Raw genomic sequence first — 20512 nt, 5'->3', positions numbered from 1 at the left:
ATCCCCCGTGGATTTCGAGGTGTGTTTAGGATCATTAGCCATTTGTAGAAGCCATCCTCTCTTCAGCTTTTTCACAGCTTTTTCACAGTTAGCATCCAAATTTGCTGAAATTTTATTGAATCCATTTTTCCTTCTACTCGTAAGATGTTCCCTGTGCCACTGGCTGCAATACAACCCCTAAGCATGATTGATCCACCCCCATGCTTAACAGTTGGACAGAGGTTCTTTTCATTAAATTATTTTCCCCTTCTTCTCCAAACGTACCTCATTCCAGCCAAAAAATTCAATTTTAACCTCATCAGTCCACAGAACTGGTTTCCAAAATGCATCAGGCTTGTCTATATGTTCATTTGCAAAGTTCAAACGCTGATTTTTGTGGTGAGGACATAGAAGAGGTTTTCTTCTGATGACTCTTCCATGAAGACAATATTTGTACAAGTATCTCTTTTTATAGTGGAATAGTGTACCACAACTCCAGTGTCTGTCAGATCTTTCTGGAGAGATTGTGCAGTCAAACATGGGTTTTAAATAGTTTTTCTCACAATCCTGTGAGCTGTTCTGTCTGATATTTTTCTTGGTCTTCCAGATCTTGCTTTAACTTCCACTGTTCCTGATGACTGCCATTTCTTAATTACATTCTGCACAGAGGATATTGACATCTGAAAACTTTTTTGCTATCTTCTTATAGCCTTCTCAAGCTTTGTGAGCGTCAACTATTTTCAGTTTCAGATTTCTAGACAACTGCTTAGAAGAACCCATGGTGCTGATTGTTGGGGCAAGGTCAGATGAGTCTGGGCATTTAAAACCTTTGAGATTGACATCACCTGGTCTTCCCAGATGATTATTGAGAACAATCCATGACACTGGCAGGTCTCAGCTTTGCAAAGGGGGCAGTGCATGCTAAAAATTCTGCAGGGTGCCCAAACTTTTGCAGATGCCTTTTTTTTTTTTTTTGTAAGCCCAAAACGTAATGTGAACCCCAGCCTTATATAGCTTAATCTAAATATGTTTTAGGAATAACAATAGTTCACTGTAAACTATGGATGCATGTAAAGGGGGTGTTGGGGGTCCATGTGTTTCTTTTTGTGAAGGATACCATGCTGGGGCTAATATGCTGTTCTGCATGTTGATCCCCGACAAACGTGTAGTGCAGTATTTCCTAACCGAGCAGCCTCCAGCTGTTGCAAAACTACAGCTGGAGGCTGGGTTGCAACAGCTGGAGGCACCCGGGTTGACAATCACTGCTGTAATGTATTATTATGGGTACGTATTGTTGTTGCGGAGCCCGTTCCTTGAAAAGAAACCCAGCAGCATGCAGACATGACCAGCATTCCCGGTGGTTTCTAATAGCACACTGCATCATAAACTACATTGCTGATAGTGTAACTGCTTATAAACTACACCTTACTAAAAGTGCTTTACACCTCTGTGGTGGAGTATCTTAGTATAGCAAATAATCCTTTTAGAATGTCTTCTATTCACCTCACGTTTTATACACCCCTAAATTATTATCTTTAGTACCTACTAAACTCTGGGGGATGTATGAGGATATTAGGGGAGTTCTATCAAAACTTTGGCAAGGGAAAAACTAAAGATTTGTCCATAGCAATCTAATAGGTTGCTGCCGGAATTTCCCTAAAGCGGACTATAGACGTCAGGTAGCTGTTGGCTGTATAAGCGTTTGTCTGACCGGTTATCTCTCCTACTTTCCTACACGCTGGCTCACTGAGCTTGGCCAAGCGAGCATGCGTTCTGTATGGGTTTGAGGGGAAATGGCTGCTGCCAGACACCTGGTGAAAGCTTATCTGCCATGAGAACAAAAGGATTGGGCATATTGAAATCAATTTGTCTGATCCTTCTCTGCCATTGGAGGAGAGTTGTAAGGCAACTATAAACGCTATTTTGGCAAATTAGTTCGATAATAATCTGCCCATGGCCAGCTTTTTTGGGAAAAATGTATTGATAATCGGTCTTCAATATCAAATGGTGGGATGCCGGCACCCAGCACCCCTGTCAATAAGCCAGAGCCACAGTGCTTGCTTACACAATGAACTGCACAGGAAGCAGATAGAACGTGTAGTGGCCATTATGGGTTACTGCAGCTTGGCTCCCATTGAAGTGAATGATAACTAATGTGCAGTAAGGCCCCTTTCACACTGACGTTGTGCCCCGCCGGCAAACATCAGTCAGGCACACTTTTTTGTGTGTGCCTTAACCTTCTTTTTGATGGGGAAACAATGGGTCCTGACAGATCCCATTTACTATTATGGGGTATGTCGGGTGCTGTTTTTTGACGGGAGTAGCGGGAAGAAAAACTGTTGCATGACCTCCCGCTATTCTCCGGGGTTCCACAGCAGTGTGAAAGAAGCCTATCCCAGCACGACCACATCACAATGTACGGAGGTATCTGCTTCCTGTTTTGGCAAACAGCTGATAAAAAGGGGGAGCTGGGTGTTGGCACCAGAACGATCAAATATTGTAAACCGTTTCCTGCTAATAGATCATCAATACATTTTGCCTGGTGCGATCCTCATTAAAGCCGACCCTACAGTACGTTTAATTCACCCGATCCTGCTGATGGAAATCTGCCCAGTATGGATATATGTGTATGTGTGTGTATATGTATATATATATATATATATATATATATATATATATATATATATATATATATATGTATATGTGTGTGTGTGTGTGTGTATTCGTTGGGTTGTTTTTTTTTTTTCTACATTTTTTTTCTGTTCTTATAACTTCTTATATTTGTGTCAGTAGTAAATGAATGCAAACCTTTTGCTGCTAATTCTAAATTCATTCTGAATTTTGTAACTAGGAAAACTAGGCGATTACGATGCTGACGGCGATGGAGATTTTGACGTGGATGATGCCAAAGTTTTGCTAGGCAAGTACCGTACCTTTCCACTTTTTATTTGTTGTTTGTGTCGATTGATTTGCACAGACCTCGTTCAGAAAGCAGTTTACTATATTGCTTGCCTTCATTATGTTTGCTCATGTCCTAAAATAAAATGTCTCTGTTAGGAGCATCCTACACAAAATACAGCAACAAATTGTCAGTTTATTTTATACCGCAATGTATGTTTTTATTGGCAGATGAATTTGTTTGCCTGTTATGTGTTTTACGCCACGCATGCATTTACCCATCCACCTGTTATGAATTCATCTTTTTTTTGTCTTTGAATAGACACAGCTTAATGAATTGGGAATAAATCTGCATTATTTCCATTTTGTTGGATAACAAAAATAAGCATAAATTGCTAAAATAATACAATTCTAAACATATTAGAATTCTTAATTCTTCACATCTGTTTGGGTCCCCTGCTATGTATTGGATGACACTTGTGTGTGATCGACACCTTACTATATAATGAGCTGTAACTCACATAAGATTTTATCACATGGGAAAAAGGAATATAGGGACAAGTCTTGAAGGAAAGATTTTATTTATTTATTAATTTATTCATACATTTTTATATGCTCCTGAATCCAGTGCTTTCTGTTGAACTGGATTATGTATTTTCAATGTGTTTTTTTTTCACTTCATGGTATCTTTGCTCATACCATTGTCCTTATAATAGACGACTTTGTGATGATAAAATTTTAGCTGCTTACATAACGGCCAATTCATGCAATAATATTTTAGAAATGCCTAATTTTGCAGAGCAGTCTTAAAGGGGTACTCCTCTGCTCAGCGTTTGGAACAAACTGTTCCGAACGCTGGAGCCGGCGCCGGGAGCTTGTGACGTCATAGCCCCGCTCCCTCATTACGTGACGACCCGCTCCCTCAATGCAAGTCTATGGGAGGGGGCGTGAGGGCTGTCACGCCCCCTCCCATAGACTTGCATTGAGGGGGCGGGGCATGATGTCATCAGGGGGCGGGGTTATGACATTACGAGCTCCCGACTCCAGCGTTCGGAACAGTTTGTTCAGCGGAGTATACGTAACCCTTCTCATAATACAAATAATTTTTTTTTTTTTTTATAATAGTGTCCTAATTTGTATTTTGTATGTGGTCAAAAAATATTTAATTCATTTGTTTGAGATTTATATAGCTATAAAGGAAATGCCATCACTGCAATATTTTATCATAATCCTATATTGTTCCTTAATTGTGATGGGGTTGTGTTCATATGGGCATCTCAAAATCTCTTCTAAAAATGTGGAGGACGTAACAAAAAGCATTTCAGTGCATCATGTGGTAGGGACATTCAACTAAATAGCCTATTTATATAGTCGAATGTACCTATGCCGACCCCTTTTTATGGTATACAGTTGGTTAATATGGCAAATAAACAATATTTAATAGTCTGACTGGGAGAGCATGGTAAGTGAGCTATTACATCCCTGTTCACACTGGTGTGGTGCTGTGCGGTGTCCGTTGCTGCCGTGGCGCCGTGTCTGCGGGGGGGGGGTGCGGCCCATAGACTGGTTTGAGTCGCATTGGGGCCGCTCTGCCGGTGGGCCGTTCCCCCCTGTGGGCATTGGCGTCGCGGCGGTGGTGGTCGCCGCCAGGTGCTGCGCCATTTTATGCTAGGTGGCCTTGACGTGGCGAGTGGGCTTGTACTTTTTGATCAAAAATGTATACTAACAACCTGTTAGTTTTTGAAATTATGCTGAGAAGCAATCAGATCATTATACAAGATTGTAGATGTGCACCATGTCTGTTTTTCTACCCGAATTCAAACAATATTTATTGTTTATATATCTGGTTATTCACTTGGCATATGCGATCATTGATTCATCCAGTGGATGAAAGTTTTTTTTTTTTTTTTTTTTTATCTTTTTTTGAAAAATATTTTGATCCCTGTTTGTTTTTATAGTATTTTTCTGCTTTCGAAAACACTTACGGTAAATCTAAATTTTATATATACTTTTAAATCCCACAAAAACTAAGCTGTCTTTTGAATGATTTTAAAATGTAACCTACTTTTCATTGCCGAACTCTTTTCATTGCTCTCCAGCATTAAAGTGTAATGTCCTTAGTCAAACAGGGGAGTTGGCCAATCTCTGTACAAAAGAAGGGTGTATCATCTTGTTCTGTTTACTTAGCATTGTTAGGTGCCATTTGTCAACAGTGCCACAATTCAACAATTCACTTTTCAATTGTATTGCTCAGTAAATAAGACCTTATGTACGCTTGGATGTTCAATAATACTTAGAACTTGGGGCTATGTAACCGATGTCATATAAAACATGAATTAGATTGTACGCTCCTTGAGACCTTATTACTGGGTACACTGTACTTTCTTATTACACTCTGTATGCCAGGTATCTATAGGGATAATCATTTTAAACATTGAAACTCTCTTTTGTAAAAGTTGTTTAAAGGGGTAGTCCGCTGCTCTAGCAAACACTGGAGTTGTCACCAGGAGCTTGTGATGTCATAGCCCCGCCCCCTCATGACATCACACCCTACCCCTCAATGCAAGTCTATGGGAGGGGGCGTGATATCATGAGGGGTGGGGCTATGACTTCACAAGCTCTTGGTGAGCAGCGGAGTACCCCTTTAACTAGTCATATTAAGGGTATTCCAGGCAAAAACTTTTTTTTATAAATCTTAATCCTTCCAATAGTTATTAGCTTCTGAAGTTGAGTTGCTGTTTTCTGTCTAACTGCTTTCTGATTACTCACGTCCCGGGAGCTGTCCAGCTCCTATGGGGATATTTTCCCATCATGCAAGGGATATTCTCCCATCATGCACAGCTCCCGGGACGTGACCTCATCATTGAGCAGTTAGACAGAAAACTTCAGAAGCTAATAACTATTGGAAGGATTAAGATTTTTTAATAGAAGTAATTTACAAATCTGTTTAACTTTCTGGAGCCAGTTGATATATAAAAAAAAGTTTTTGCCTGGAATACCCCTTTAACACTAATCCCTGTAACTTTTACATACTTTTTCCAATTTTCTATATAACATGTGAGATGTCCTTACCTAATTTTACCTAAAATACACTTTTTATATTGTGTCTTGCTGATAACTATATATCAAACTTTTTGGGGGAGATTTATTAAAACCCAGTGCAGAGGAAAAGTTGTCCAGTTGCCCATAGCAACCAATCAGATCGGTTCTTTCAATTTTCAGAGGCCTTGTTAAAAATGAAAGGCGATCTGGTTGCTATGGGCAGGTGGGCAACTTTTCCTCTGGACAGGTTTTGATAAATATCCCCCCTTTGTAGCGAAAGTTACCATACAATTCAGAATTGCACTTTATAAATAGATATAAAGATGCCCCCATTAGATGTAACCTTTATATTGAAGGTGATATGTAAAGTAATTCTGAGGGATATTCTTTTCGATTGTGGACTACAAACAAATGTATGTCCTTAGAATTTACTGCATATAAAATATATCCCATGGTCTCTGGAGACATTTTCGCCTTTAAAAAGCCATTCACTCTCAGAATTTTGTATTGACTATTAACATTGGTGATGGCAGCTGCGGGTAATTTGACCCCAAACTCAGTGACCCAAAAGCATATATCTGGGTCAATGGTATGGTTGTTGGAGCCCAACGTCTTACAAGAAACTTACGAGGATTTTTTTTTAATTGAACACCTTTTAAAGTTTTTGCTGTTTATTGTTTAAAAAAAATAAAAAATTGGATCTGTAATATACCGTATTTTTCGTCATATAAGACACTCCGGCATATAAGATGCACCCAATTTTAAAGCATAAAAATCTAGAAAATAAAGATTCTGAACCAAATTCAATGTAAAGTATAGGACAGTGGTCTTCAACCTGCGGACCTTCAGATCTTGCAAAACTTCATGCTGGGAGTTGTAGTTTTGCAACATCTGGAGGTCCCCAGGTTGAAGACCACTGGTATAGGAGGTAGTACTCACGTGTCCCCGCCACTCCGGACCCGTCACCGCTGCCCTGGATGTCACCCTCCATCTCTGTGTCCCCGACGCTCTGGAACGTCTCTGCTGCCCGGTATCCTCGCTCTCCGTCGCCTCCATCACGTCGCTATGCACCCCGCTCCTATTGGATGACAGGACGACGTGATGACGACGAAGGAGAGCGCTGGCCATGCAGGGGATCCCGGCACGGAGCAGACACCAAGGAGGCAGGTAAGGTCCCTCCCGGTGTCCCTGTAAGCTGTTCGGGACGCCGCGATTTCACCGCGGTGGTCCCGAACAGCCCGACTGAGCCGGGTTAGTGTCACTTTCACTTCAGACACGGCGGTCAGCTTTGATCGCCTCGTCTGAAGGGTTAATACAGAGCATCACCGCGATCGGTGATGTCCTGTATTAGCCGCGGGTCCCGGCCGTTGATGGCCGCAGGGACCGCCGGTTTTAATGTGTATATGCCACCACCACCAACTTTTCCCGCCCCAGTTTTGGGGAAGAAAAAGTGCGTCTTATACAGCGAAAAATACGGGTAGTTAAAAGGTACTTTCATGAGGGACATGTACACTTAAAATCTTCAGTGTTTTTAGTTGGTTGGTTGATCACTGTGAAGATCTAAAAAAGGTATTTTCTAAAAAAGTCTTTGATTAAAAAATCTAGTATGACGGGGATGTCCAGCACTAGTGATTGCTCATTCAGCCAATCACAGGCAGAGGCAGCTCACCGGCAATTCGGAATTTACAAGTAATCCATGTCCAAAAGGGACCAAGAACGATATTTGTTTGCTAAATTTTGCTTGTCCTTGCTTGCATTTTACCCCCTCCTTTATGTTGTTGTGGATGGAGTGTTCCCTTGTTGCATGTTAAATATCTGCATGACTTATCTCCCCACACTCTTCATCAAACCATTGTTCACTCTTCCTCTATATGTCAAACATTCATTGTCCTAGAGGAGTGAGTGGGTGAAGCCATTTGCACATCCCAGCTCTTCACGGCCCTTGTGTCTACTTAACTGCTCCTCTCTTCTCTTTCTTTCCCTTTTTCTTTCCTTTACTCTTGTGTAGGCCTCACCAAAGATGGCAGTAGTGTGAATATTGATTCTCTAGAGGAAGTCCTTAATATTTTAGCAGAGGAAAGCTCTGATTGGTTTTATGGCTTCCTCTCCTTTCTTTATGATGTAATGACTCCTTTTGAAATGGTAGAAGAAGAAGAAAACGATCCCTCAGACGATGTTGATGGTACGTCACAGAACGAAGGGGTTCAGGGAAAAAAGACCTGTATCATACTGGATTTGCAGAACCAATAACCTCTCTTTACAGACCAGATACTAATTTCTCTCTGTGGTTTTGTTTTTCTCTCATAAGTAAAGCCACAAGATACGGGATCTCCCACTTCTTTAGTGGACAGTCTGGATTGAAGGAGCCATGTGGTGCCCACATAGCTGAGAGTCTTGGCAGATTCTGTACACAGTAGAGTGAATAATAGTATGGGTTGGTCTTAAGAAGATTTCTGCAGTTCAGGTCTTGTGTGTTTTTTGCATCAATTTACATTTTTTTTTTCCCCATTATGCTTTGCACTATGACCCTTTCATGGTGTAGGAAGCACTGAAGTTGTTACTTCTGGCATTTTACCATTTCTCACTGGCATATGCCACATGCTTCCTGACAGATTGCAACATTCCATATCCTTTAAAGCCATGAGGCACCAAATGCAGAGAGACTAAGGTAGAGTTACACTCAACGTTTTTCCATCTTCATCTGTCCTAATAGCCTCTAATATGTCCATTACGCCTGGCAAGGAAGGACTGTCCCTGCTTGCAGAGCTTTGTCTGTTCCTAACAACAATGACCGGAACACAGGCGATCTAACCTTGCACTTGCTTGGCTGTAGCAAATTTATGGCACAATTCTCGGGTCATAACGTTTGCTTGGCTGTGTGACTTTCAATGTCTTAAGACTGCTTCCTAAGTGTTGACCAGGAGTTCTGTAAACTGTACGAATAAAAACCTGTTTCTTCTATTTGTTTTTTGTTATAAGTGAAGGTTCTATTCATATTTTTTTTTTTTTTTTTTGAGAGAAGTTTTTGATGCAAATAAAATGTTTCCCAATATGTTCTGTATAGTAATTTTGTCAGTGTCTGTCTTATTAAGGTCAAAATCTGTTACTTGCTTTTAGATTTTAAGGGTCTATTCACACATGCAGTATCCTGTGCATTTGATGCTGCAGGATCAAAGCTCTGTCGGTCACTGTGTGTGCAGTGAGGTTTGAATGCGGGACCGCCCAAGGGACCCGTCTCCCATCCTTACTGCACACAGGGCTGCCGCGGGTAGCCCTGTGTGTCTGCCCATAGGAGAATAAACAGTGTATTTCCCACTGTGCAGCGGATATTGCGCACCCTGGAATACGCTGCCTATACACTGTGCGTGATCCTGCCCTAAATGTATTTTGTTACATATTTGAAATTACTTTATTTACTCCATATCACAATCCATTTATAGGCAACCTGATACCAGCACAGGTTCCCATTATATTAATATAGTTGTTGTTACTGTAAAAGTGGAAAAAGCTGTGCTCATTGCAATCCCCTGCTGCTGCCCATTCATGGTGCCCGTTCCCTGCTGCTGACCATTCATGGTGCCCGTTCCCTGCTGCTGACCATTCATGGTGCCCGTTCCCTGCTGCTGACCATTTTCTGGTTAGGTTTCTATGGAAGAAAGTGTCTGCTAAGCCAATCACTGGCATCAGCTGGACAGCACCTTTTTATTGTATTTATGTTTTATGGATTATCAGAGGTGGGGGAAAAATCTGCACAGAAGTTGCCTTGCAATGTGGCTTTTAAGCAGACTAGAGGATTGGTTTTCCTATTCACAGAAATTATATCATTTTTTCTACTTTTTATTATACATTTGCTAGATTGGTTGGCGTCAGACATGTCAAAAGTTATAATCAATCAGGGTCTCAATTCTGTGATGCCTCCCCCCACCCCCCCACCCCCTCCACACACACTCCAATAATTTAAAATAGGCAGGTAAAGCGAACTACTGCACACTTCACCCTCACTGCAGAAGATGGGCACCATAGACTATAATGCTGCACATTTCTCCTGGCTATACCTAACGATCAGAGGGGGGGTTCCAGGACTGAGACCCTGAGCGAGCTACACTTTTGACATGTCTGAAATGACTAACTCTTTAAAGGGGTACTCCGGGGAGAAGATGTCTGATCTTGGGGGTCCCATCTCTGGGAACCCTTGCGATCTCGCATGCAGCACCCACCTTTGTCCGCTGCACATGATGGCAGAGTCGTGACGTCACGATACTCCGGCCCCGTAGTCGTGACCCTTCAGACACGGAGCGATCATCGCTGTGCAGTGGACACAGGTGGGGGCTGCATGTGAGTTTGCGGTGGTTCCCAGTGGTGGGCCCCCACGATCAGACATCTTATCCCCTATCCTTTGGATAGGGGATAAGATGTCTTAGGGCCGGAGTATCCCTTTAATATGAAAATATTTGGGTGTGATCCAAGCTGACAAGAAGGCATTTTTACTAAGTGAGCACCTGATACCCATGTAAAGCAATACTCCTAAACACTTTTTCTATATACTTCTTTTTCATATGCTCTTTTAGCAGAGGGCCTCCTTCTGTAAGCCATGTAGGACTACCGGTAACAAAACTCTTTAGTTGTGGAGGTCTCATCCATGTGTTACATGGCTGCATATTTATTTCTGGGGAAATGTTATTTCAGTCTTTTTAAGAAGCCATACCTTTTGGCGATTAAGGTTAATAAGAAGTTTCTTGCCGAGACAACCCTTCTAATTTGGAGTTGGATTATTTTTTAAATGAAACCAGTCCAGGATTGTATTTGTGCCTGTGTATGATGTGTGTTGAGTGCAAGAACATCTATTAAAAGCTTAAAATGTGTGTGGACACATTATATGTTCTGCACTCTTGTAACCTTTTCATATGAGGGAAAAGAACCCCTGGATTCTGTGACAACCTTCAATATTTGAGTATAATATACATGTGAAATGTAATGTTTTATATTTAAGAGGTTATCCAGGAATAGAAAAACAGAGCTAAATTTGTGTAAAAAAAATTAAAAAAAAAAAAAAAAAAAAAGCCCCCGTCTGTCTCCTGGATGGGTGTGGTTCTGCAGCTCCGTTCCATTCAAGTGAATGGAGCCAAGTTGTAATACCACACTCAACCTGGAGACAGATGGGGAGCGGTTTTTGAAAGAAATTAACTCTGTTTTTCTATTCCTGTATAACCCCTTTAATTAATGGGTAAGTGACCACTAAACAGATGTAATCTACTGTAAAATGTAGCGATATTGTTTGTGAGGGGTTTTTTTTTTTTTTTTTATGAAGACATCGGTTCCCTTTTTTTTTTATTTATTTTTTTTGACTCCTCCGGATCTGTGTTCCTGATATTTGCATTACTGTGGTGAATAAATTACATCAGATAACTGAAAGGCTTTAACATAACTAAACATGTCCTTCATGCACGATTCCACTTCCCTGCAGAAGGTTTCTGGGAGGAAATGGCTCAACCTCAACAACTAATATTGTAGCCTTGATGTGCCGACGTTAAAAGGGAATGTATCATCAGAAAATGGCATATTATCCAAATCAAGTTTTGTTTGTTGTTTTCAGATATTTATTTTTTCATGATTTCTTAAAAAAAAAAAAAATATATAATAATAATAATTTTTTTAAGAAATCATGACCTATTTTATTTTTTAGGCTGACCACTACAGCGGTCAATATGTTAATACTTCCTGTTTTCTGTAGCATGTGATCTTTACTGTTTAAGACTGAGACAGTCGTCTCACGCTTGCCAGTGGTTGGGAGGATTACATTTCCTGTTGTAGGCCTGGTATAGACATGGTCTCCTATCAAAAATTGCGCCAAACAAAAAAGTTAATAAAGTAACAAATTTTATTGAACATATATAATAAATAAAATACATAAATAGTAAGATCAGCACTAGCCAGAAAAATATGTGAGGATACAATATGATATATTCCTAGAAAATTGCCACTATCAGTAAAGCATATAAGGTAGTGGAATCACTGCCACAGTGTGCATACATGGAAAAGGCAAATCTAACATGATTAGAGCTAGGAGGATAGAGACAGCGTAAACAGATGATCACAAGGTGTACTATGGGAGCTTGGGAACCAAGAGGCAACAATGTAAGCCATTCCCACTGAGGGGAAGTAGGAAAGAGTTTTTTAGCCAGGCTCCCACAAGACATCCACAATCACCACGTTATACTCTAAAAGAGGATCACCCACAACCCCTACGCCGTTTCGGCGAAGCGGGTAGCGAAACGGCGAAGCGGGTAGCGAAACGGCGTAGGGGTTGTGGGTGATCCTCTTTGTGAGTATAAAATGAAACATCAGATCACTTTTAGATTTTGTATTAATGAATCTTATACAGGGTGGTAATATTCAGATCTGTTTAGGAATGGCATCCAGGGGTAGTAAACCTATCCTGAGAGAACTGGAATACACTTAAAGGGGTCATCCAAAGGATAGGGGATAAGATGTCTGATTGTGGGCGCAATCTCTGTGCAGCACCCAGTGTTCGTTTTAGAATGCTGGGTGTGAGCAGCGGGAGTCGTGACTTCACGGCCATGCCCCTCGTGACATCATGTCACGCCCCCTCAATGCAAGTCTATGGGAGGCTTGTCTGGTGGTCGCCACGCCCCCTCCCATAGACTTGCATCGAGGGGGTGTGGCATGATATCACGAGGGGCGTGACCGTGACGTCACGACCGCCGCCGCCCGCTCCAAACATTAGGAACAAAATGTTCCAAACGCTGGGGCAGCGGAGTACTCCTTTAAGACCATACCTTACAGTGTGTCATATAAAGGCTCATCAGGGGATGGGTGGGAATCCACTCCTTGGGACCCTTCTCAATGAGCCAGAACAGGGAGCTCATGCAGGGAAAATGTATGGTTGGCCGTGAACATGCTGATGGTGAGAGGAGATCTGGTGATAGAAAGAACCTAAAACTCGATATTATGCAGAGATTTTTATACAGTGGTTAAAGGAGAATTCAGGCGAAAATAAACGTATCCCCTATCCACAGGATAGCTGATCGTGGGGGCTCAGAGTGCTGGGACTCGGTCTCTTTCTGTGAGGAGTGCGTGTCATCTACTGGTAGACAGCACACGATCCTCACTGGCAGCACGCGCTCCTCACTGGCAGCACGCGCTCCTCACTGGCAGCAAGCGCTCCTCACTGGCAGCATGCGCTCCTCACTGGCAGCACGCGCTCCTCACTGGCAGCACGCGCTCCTCCCAGCACTCTGATCCCCTGTGATCAAAATATAATTTTTGCCGGATTTCTCCTTTTTAAGCTGTATTTACATGGTGCATCTAACAGTGCAATAAGGTTACAGTAGCAAAACATTCCATATTGTTTTTTATAGATTCTGTTTCTAACCACATTTTATTTTATAAACCTCAGGATTTGCACAGTCTCCAAAAACGGAGAAAGCTACCAAGGCACCAGGTACTTTGGCTTTCTATAACTGCTGCAGATGGTTTCGGTATTACTATTAATCCTTGCATGCTTTGGTTGGATAAGCATGAAATATACTCAGGACAATTCTGTATATTAGGGTAAATGATTTCCTGAAGCACTACATGGCTCCCTGCAGTTTATTGCAGCTTTATAAGATTTCTACTTCGAGCTGTAGAACCTGAACTCCTTCGGGCAGGTTGTTAATGGTGCATGCTTAGTCTTGCTGGATGATGATTTCTTCAGGTCCCATCTCTTACTGATTCTATTAGTCTTTTGTATCATGGTGCAGTAATGTATGTGAAGTCAGACTGTTTGCAGCAAATGCGTGCTCGTTGCAGGGAGGGCTATCCCTTACTGCAGTGGTCTCCAAACTGTGGCCCTCCAGCCGTTGGCTGTCCGGGCATGCTGGGAGTTGTAGTTTTGTAACATCTGAAGGGCCACAGGATGGAGACTATTGCCTTACAGCATTGTTCTATTCTGACTGCTGCAACAGGAAACATTGGCGCTGCTGTCAGCATGATTGGGTGGGTTGCCAATAATAATGCTTGATCTTCATATGTGAGAATTTAATAGTGTATTAAAGGGGTATTCCAGGCCCAAACTTTTTTTTATATATGAACTGGCTCTGGAAAGTTAAACAGATTTGTAAATTACTTCTATTAAAAAATCTTAATCCTTCCAATAGTTATTAGCTTCTGAAGTTGAGTTTCTGTTTTCTATCTAACTGCTTTCTGATGACTCACGTCCCAGGAGCTGTCCAGCTCCTATGGGGATATTTTCCCATCATGCACAGCTCCCGGGACGTGACATCATCATTGAGCAGTTAGACAGAAAACTTCAGAAGCTAATAACTATTGGAAGGATTAAGATTTTTTAATAGAAGTAATTTACAAATCTGTTTAACTTTCCGGAGCCAGTTGATATATATATATATATATATATATAAAAAAGTTTTTGCCTGGAATACCCCTTTAAATGCACTCTTGTTGTCAGGAATAAGTTTATGGTGGGAAGTTATCATTCCCCGTGCTAGCACAAAGTAACAAAATTGCACAATTTGCTGGATTTTGCCACTCCCCCCCCCCCCCCCCCAGAAGTTTAAAGGGTAGCTCCCACCATCCTATTTTTTTTTTCTGTCCCTGCCTATTGCCAATCTATCCCTTACCCCCTCACTGCTTTTAATTTTTATTTTTACTATATTAAAAATAACTTTTGTCTGCCTGGCAGTGTGCTCACTACCAGGCAGACTTCCCCAGCAGGCACCACGTCACTGATGCCTGCTGGGGGGGACTTCTGCCCTTAGTTCATCTACACAGGGTGCCTCCAGCTGTTTCACCACTACAACTCCCAGCTTGCCCTGACATCTATTGGCTGTCAGAGCATGCTGGGAGTTGTAGTATTGAAACAGCTGGAGGCACCCTGTGTAGATAAACTAATTAGTTAGTTACAAGTGGCGCTACGGCGCTAGCCCGTTCCCCCCCCCCCCCCCCGCCCTGCTACGGCGCTAGCCCGTTTTGCCCACTGTAACCTCTTCTCTCCCCCCCCCCTTTCTGTTATGCTCTAAGTGTTGGTTTTTATTTGGCATTTGTATGCAACCCTAGCTGATTTCTAATAGTCACAATCACTGACTTTTATTTTCAAGGTATATTGCTTAGAACTTAAAGGGGTATTCCAGGCAAAAACATTTTATCCCCTAATAGGGGATAAGATAACTGATCACGGGGGGCCCGCCGCTATGACCCCGCATGATCTCCTGCAGCACCCACATTCTGCACATTCTACGCCCCCTACAATAGACATGAATGGAGGGGGCGTGGATTGACGTCACATCCCCAGTCCCGGAAACCCGGAGGTTTCCGAAACTGGAGACGCAGCTCCCGCATAGAATGCGAGTGCTGCAGGGAGATCGCGGGGGGTTCCAGCGGCGGGCCCCCCCACGATCAGACATCTTATCCCCTATCCTTTGGATAAAAGGTTTTTGCCCGGAATACCCCTTTAGGGTGCGTTCCCCCGCGGCGTATGCACAGTGTATTTCACGCTGCGCAAAATTTACGGCAGCAGCGGGAAATACATTGCGTATTCCTTGCTCACTATACACACAGGGCTTTCCGGTGGCAGCCCTATGTATGCTGTGAGTTTTGGAGGCGGAGCCACGCATCACAGTCACACCAACACACGGCCCCGCCTCTAAAACTCACTACACGCATAGAGCTGCCGCCGGAAAGCCCTGTGTGTATAGTGAACAAGGAATACGCAGCATATTTCCCGCTGCTGCCATAAATTTTGCACAGCGTGAAATACACTGCGTATACGCCAGGTGGGAACGCACCCTCAAATTGCTATGATTTCCTTGATCTACCCATATGTTTAACTTTTTATAACTTTCCCATTTTGTTCATACTTTCACTACATTGTACAGGGAACAACCTATTTTGTCGCCCTCCGTGTTGGATTTCAATTCTATCAATGGGGATCACCATTATTTTTCATTAACTGACATGGAGAAAAACGACATTAATTAAAAGAATTTATTTTCATTTGTTTTTGTCTTTAATTCAGTCTATGTTCAGCTATTAAACACAGTTTGGGGCATCTCTTTGATTCTTGTATTTGCTATAGAGTAAAAGAGCTACGATAAGTAACCATCCTCTAAGGGTCCGTTCTGTAGGAAATCCAGTAGAAATTTTTTTTTCTCATTGTTTTTAATGGGATTCTGCTGCACAGTGAACATAGCAAGAATTTCTGCAGTAGAAAAATCTGCCACGGAAATTCTAATTCCGGACTCCACAGAAAGAATGAACATGTTCATTCTTTCAGCTCAATCCACATGGAGACCCATTGCCCTCTATGGAGACCATGTTCTATGATGTCTGAGTGACACATGCAACCTAATTTTCTTATGCAGAATTATGGATATGTTATGCTAAGACTTAAGGCTATGTTCACACAATGGAATTTCCGTGCAGAATTCCGCAGAAGAATTTTGCACGGACATGCCGCAGCAGAGTCCCATTGATTTCAATGGGATTCTGCTACACTGTTCAGATGGAAGAATCTCTGCCAGAAATTTAGATTCCGGCATCCGCAGAAAGAACACTCATGTCTTTTCTTTCTGCGACGTTCACACGGAAATGCATTGCTGTCTATGAGATGGCGCATTTCAAACTGGTCCTAGGGCCGGCATGTTCTGTCTGTTAAAAGTCTGCACTAAAATGTGTGACCATAGCCTTTCCTTATCTGGTTTTTAGCTTCCCCACTGGCTCTTATCCATTGTTGGAGTGGCAGACTTTTGGTGTATTGCTGGCAAGTCTGACTGATTTTTTTTATTTTTCCTATGTCTTCTCTATTGGCGTATTCCTTTTTTTATTTTTCTATTTTTATTCTAATATTTTCCCACTCTAAACTCAGATTTAACAGGAGGCGTAACAAAGACAAAAACCAAAACAGAAGGTATTTTGCATCCTTTGTGGTTCTGCTGGTTGGTGCATGTTTGTAAAGATTATTTGCTAATCTCGATTTTACTGAATGCAGAAAAAAAACACAAAGGGTTAATTCACACAACTGTTTGTCGGTGCGATATGTTCAGTACTGTCTCCTCCCTGGCTCAGTGAAACACCTCCAACTGTATTGTTCTTCTTGGACCCATGCAGAATTGAAAGCCAAAAAACGCTGCTTGCATCATCGGATGCCGACTTGGAAGTCAACAAACAATCAAAATAATCACATCCGTTTTGATTGTCTAACGCTAACCTGCTGAATTCGGTTTTAACACAGAGGATTATATTTTGCATAGTATCTAAGAATATTTACAGATATGAAATGGATACAGTGTAGCAAATATGAGCAGAAAAATTTATTACAGATATGCTTGTGGATAAAAAAAAAGTATGCCATGTAAAAACTGGGTGCGGTTCCAATTTGTGTGTGAATTTGCCCTAAGTGAATTATCAATTTTCATTCTAACCTTTTTAAACTGTATTTTTTTTCTTTCTTCTTAGTACAGTGCCTAGTAAAGGGCAGTAAAACTGGGCACCAATGTGTCCCAGCAAACGCTATTGTTTAATTTTTATTTCTCTTAATGAGGAGTACTCTGGTGGGGAAAAATAAAAATTCAAATCAACTGGTGCCAAAAAGTTAAACAGATTTGTAAATTACTTCTATTTAAAAATCTTAATCATTCCAGTACTTATCAGCTGCTGTATACTACAGAGGAAGTTGTATAGTTATTTCCCGTCTGACCACAATGCTCTCTGCTGACACATCTGTCCATGTCAGAAACTGTCCAGAGCAGGAGCAAATCCCCATAGCAAACCTATCCTGCTCTGGACAGAGGTGTCAGCAGAGAGCACTGTGGTCAGACGGGAAAGAACTATACAACTTCCTCTGGAGCATACAGCAGCTGATAAGTACTGGAAGGATTAAGATTTTTTATATAGAAGTATTTTACAAATCTGTTTAACTTTCTGGCCCCAGTTAAGTAGAAATAAAATTTCCACCGGAGTACCCCTTTTAAGTGTACCTACCTTGCATTGTAGTTTTTTTTCATCTGAGAAATCCTGTTTTACTCTTTGTACCTTTTGTAATGACATGCCAGGCATATATAGGTAATAGGGGCACTTTGGAGACTAAATCATTATGACTAAATGACATAAAGCCTAAGAATGAATGAATCATTTTACTCACAAAGCAGTGAAGTCCTATCAGTTATTTGACATGTAATTTTTAGGGGCCATGCACACTGAGTGGGGAAATTCCTCACAAAATTTCCTTTCTGGAATCTTGGTCTGTTCTCACTGAAGAAATGACGAGAAAAATGATGAGAAAAAGCTAAAATCGTCTACTTCTCTATGCAGAAATTAGAGCACATAAAGGGCTCATTCACACTGCTGAATTTCCTCACTAAATTACTTCTACACACAGGTGATTTGATGCAAAATAAAGCTGAATTTTTATGTGACATTTCTGCCTGGAATCCTCGTGGAATTAATGCCCCATTGATGTTAATGTAAGGTCCCGACCAGGATTATTTTCTGCTTTAAGAATGGACATGTCAATCGAAGAAAAGAATCCTCATCAGGACCTTCCATTAACATCAATTAGGATTGATGCCAGCGAAATTTGCACATAGAAATTCTGACAAAATCTATCTCAATTTCTTTAGGGCTAGATTCACACCACAGAATTTTTGAGCGGAATTCAGTTTTAAAATTCCACTTGGAAATATCTGTGGCGCAAAACCCCATTGCTGTCAATGGAATTCTGCTGCACAGTGCACACAATGAAATTTTACACCACCGAAAGAATGATCTTTCTCTCTCTTTCCCCTCCCCCTCTTTCCCTCTCTTTTTTTTAAGACCTAGATTCTACTGAGAAAATTGAGTAAAGACATTTTCTTGCTGAATTTCCTCAGTGTACCTGGGCCCTTTCTGGTTGGTTGATATAATGCTGTGCAATTCTCCCATTGGTTAAATAAAGTCAACAGATTTTATTTTTGCATGGTGTGCGAGTGAAAAATAACACAACCCCATATGGAGGTCATTGTAGAACATCTAGTACAATCAAGGGGCTTTACCTTGTTATAACTTTAAATACTTGAATATTCCAACATTTTGAAAGAATCCTAAATTGCTTGGACCATAAAAAATAAGAAATTAAATAAATAAACTAAAATAATAATAATAATCTTACCTACCTGCTGGTCCCCTGCAGCTCTTGTTTGGCTTCATTTGCTCTCCCATGCTCGTGTCATATTCCTGATTCCGATAAAACAGCTTAGAGCAGGACTCACCTGCTTAGCCAATGACTGGCCTACACAGTTGCTGCGGCTAGTGTCCATTGGGTGTTCCTTAGCTAGTGTAGTGTCCTGAGCATTTGGTAAGCTCTCCCCTTTGCCTTTCAGTGACAATACTAGAGCTCCCCTGCGTCAAATTACATACTATCCAGGGGAGCACTAGAGCTGTTATACTTTTTTGGCTCAATAGTTTTGTAAGATGTCGATCTATTTTCTTTATAGCATACCCTTTTGTGTGTAAGAGCTGTTTCTTGTAAAGTGTCTGGGCTCCTGTCTTGTCTTACTAGCTGAGTACCTGGTGCTGCCCGGTTTTTCCTTCCTAATCCTTGTTGGGGAGGAAAATCAACAAAGGAGGAAGCTTTTGACTTCATGTGCCATCCTCATGTCCCGTCCTCATGTGGGACTGAGTTGGGATGAAGACATTGTAAGCCAAAAACAGAAGGGGATGTGGCTTTGTTGGACTGGGCGTGATTTACAAACCCAGACCATTGCCCAAAAAGGGTAGAAAATAAAAGGGGTGCGGTTTAAACAGTGGGCATATCTTTGTGAGATGAGGCGTGGTGGGTGTGGCTTGCAAGCCAGACTGACACATTTACTAGGAGATGCAGAGCGGAGCTTGTGGAGTAAGATACTGGAACTCCTATATACTTGTATGGGACTTGAAATAAAAACCCATCTTTTATATAAGGGTGTAGGTAAGGGTTAATTTAACAAGCATATATTTTATTTGACATATAAGTAAAATGTGACCAAGTATTATCGAATATCTCCAGCCGTACAGAAGTTATGTGAGAACATACATTTCCCCTAGATTTGCATTGGACTTTAAACAAAAACCCCGACCCTCACAAATGGGGGTAGTTAAGAGTTAATTTATGTATCCTATATTTTTAGTGGACATATAAGTAACTTGACCAAGTATTATCGAAATATCTCCAGCCGTTTGGAAGTTATGCAGTAACATATATTTCCCATTGACTTGTATGGGACTTTAAACATAAACCCCGCCCCTCGCAAATGGGGGTGAGTAAGGGTTAAATTACCTATCCTATGTTTGTTGTTGACGTATAAGTAACGTGTGCGAAGTTTCATGTTAATATCTTTAGCTGTTTGGACGTGATGCTGGAACATACACACACTTTGGACTGGAGTGTCGGTTAGGTTTTTTTTTTTTTTCAGTGTACTCGTGTTTTTTTTCCTTGTGATTTACTAATCTGTCGCATGTGTCGGTTTTTTGTGTTGCACGATATTAAATTCTCTCGCTCGGGAATAAGAAGTGTTGCACTGGAAAAATAAAAATTAAACCAAGTAAAGTAAAGTTACTCTGC

The 20512-nt window shown here is 41.4% G+C and overlaps 1 protein-coding gene across 5 annotated transcripts in view; it reads left to right on the top strand.

The window, feature by feature from the left end:
• The window catches only part of ASPH (aspartate beta-hydroxylase), a 193660-nt gene that overhangs the window by 55205 nt on the left and 117943 nt on the right, over positions 1-20512 (top strand). For all 5 annotated transcript variants that reach the window (XM_056522027.1, XM_056522024.1, XM_056522025.1 and 2 more), the window contains one exon: positions 2831-2899. In XM_056522027.1, the coding sequence (XP_056378002.1) occupies positions 2831-2899 (69 nt within the window). The remainder of the gene's footprint in view (positions 1-2830; positions 2900-20512) is intronic.

The sequence above is a fragment of the Hyla sarda genome, chromosome 5, assembly GCF_029499605.1.
Source record: "Hyla sarda isolate aHylSar1 chromosome 5, aHylSar1.hap1, whole genome shotgun sequence".
In the NCBI taxonomy this organism is placed as follows: domain Eukaryota; kingdom Metazoa; phylum Chordata; class Amphibia; order Anura; family Hylidae; genus Hyla; species Hyla sarda.
This window is presented reverse-complemented; position numbering and strand designations above follow the sequence as displayed.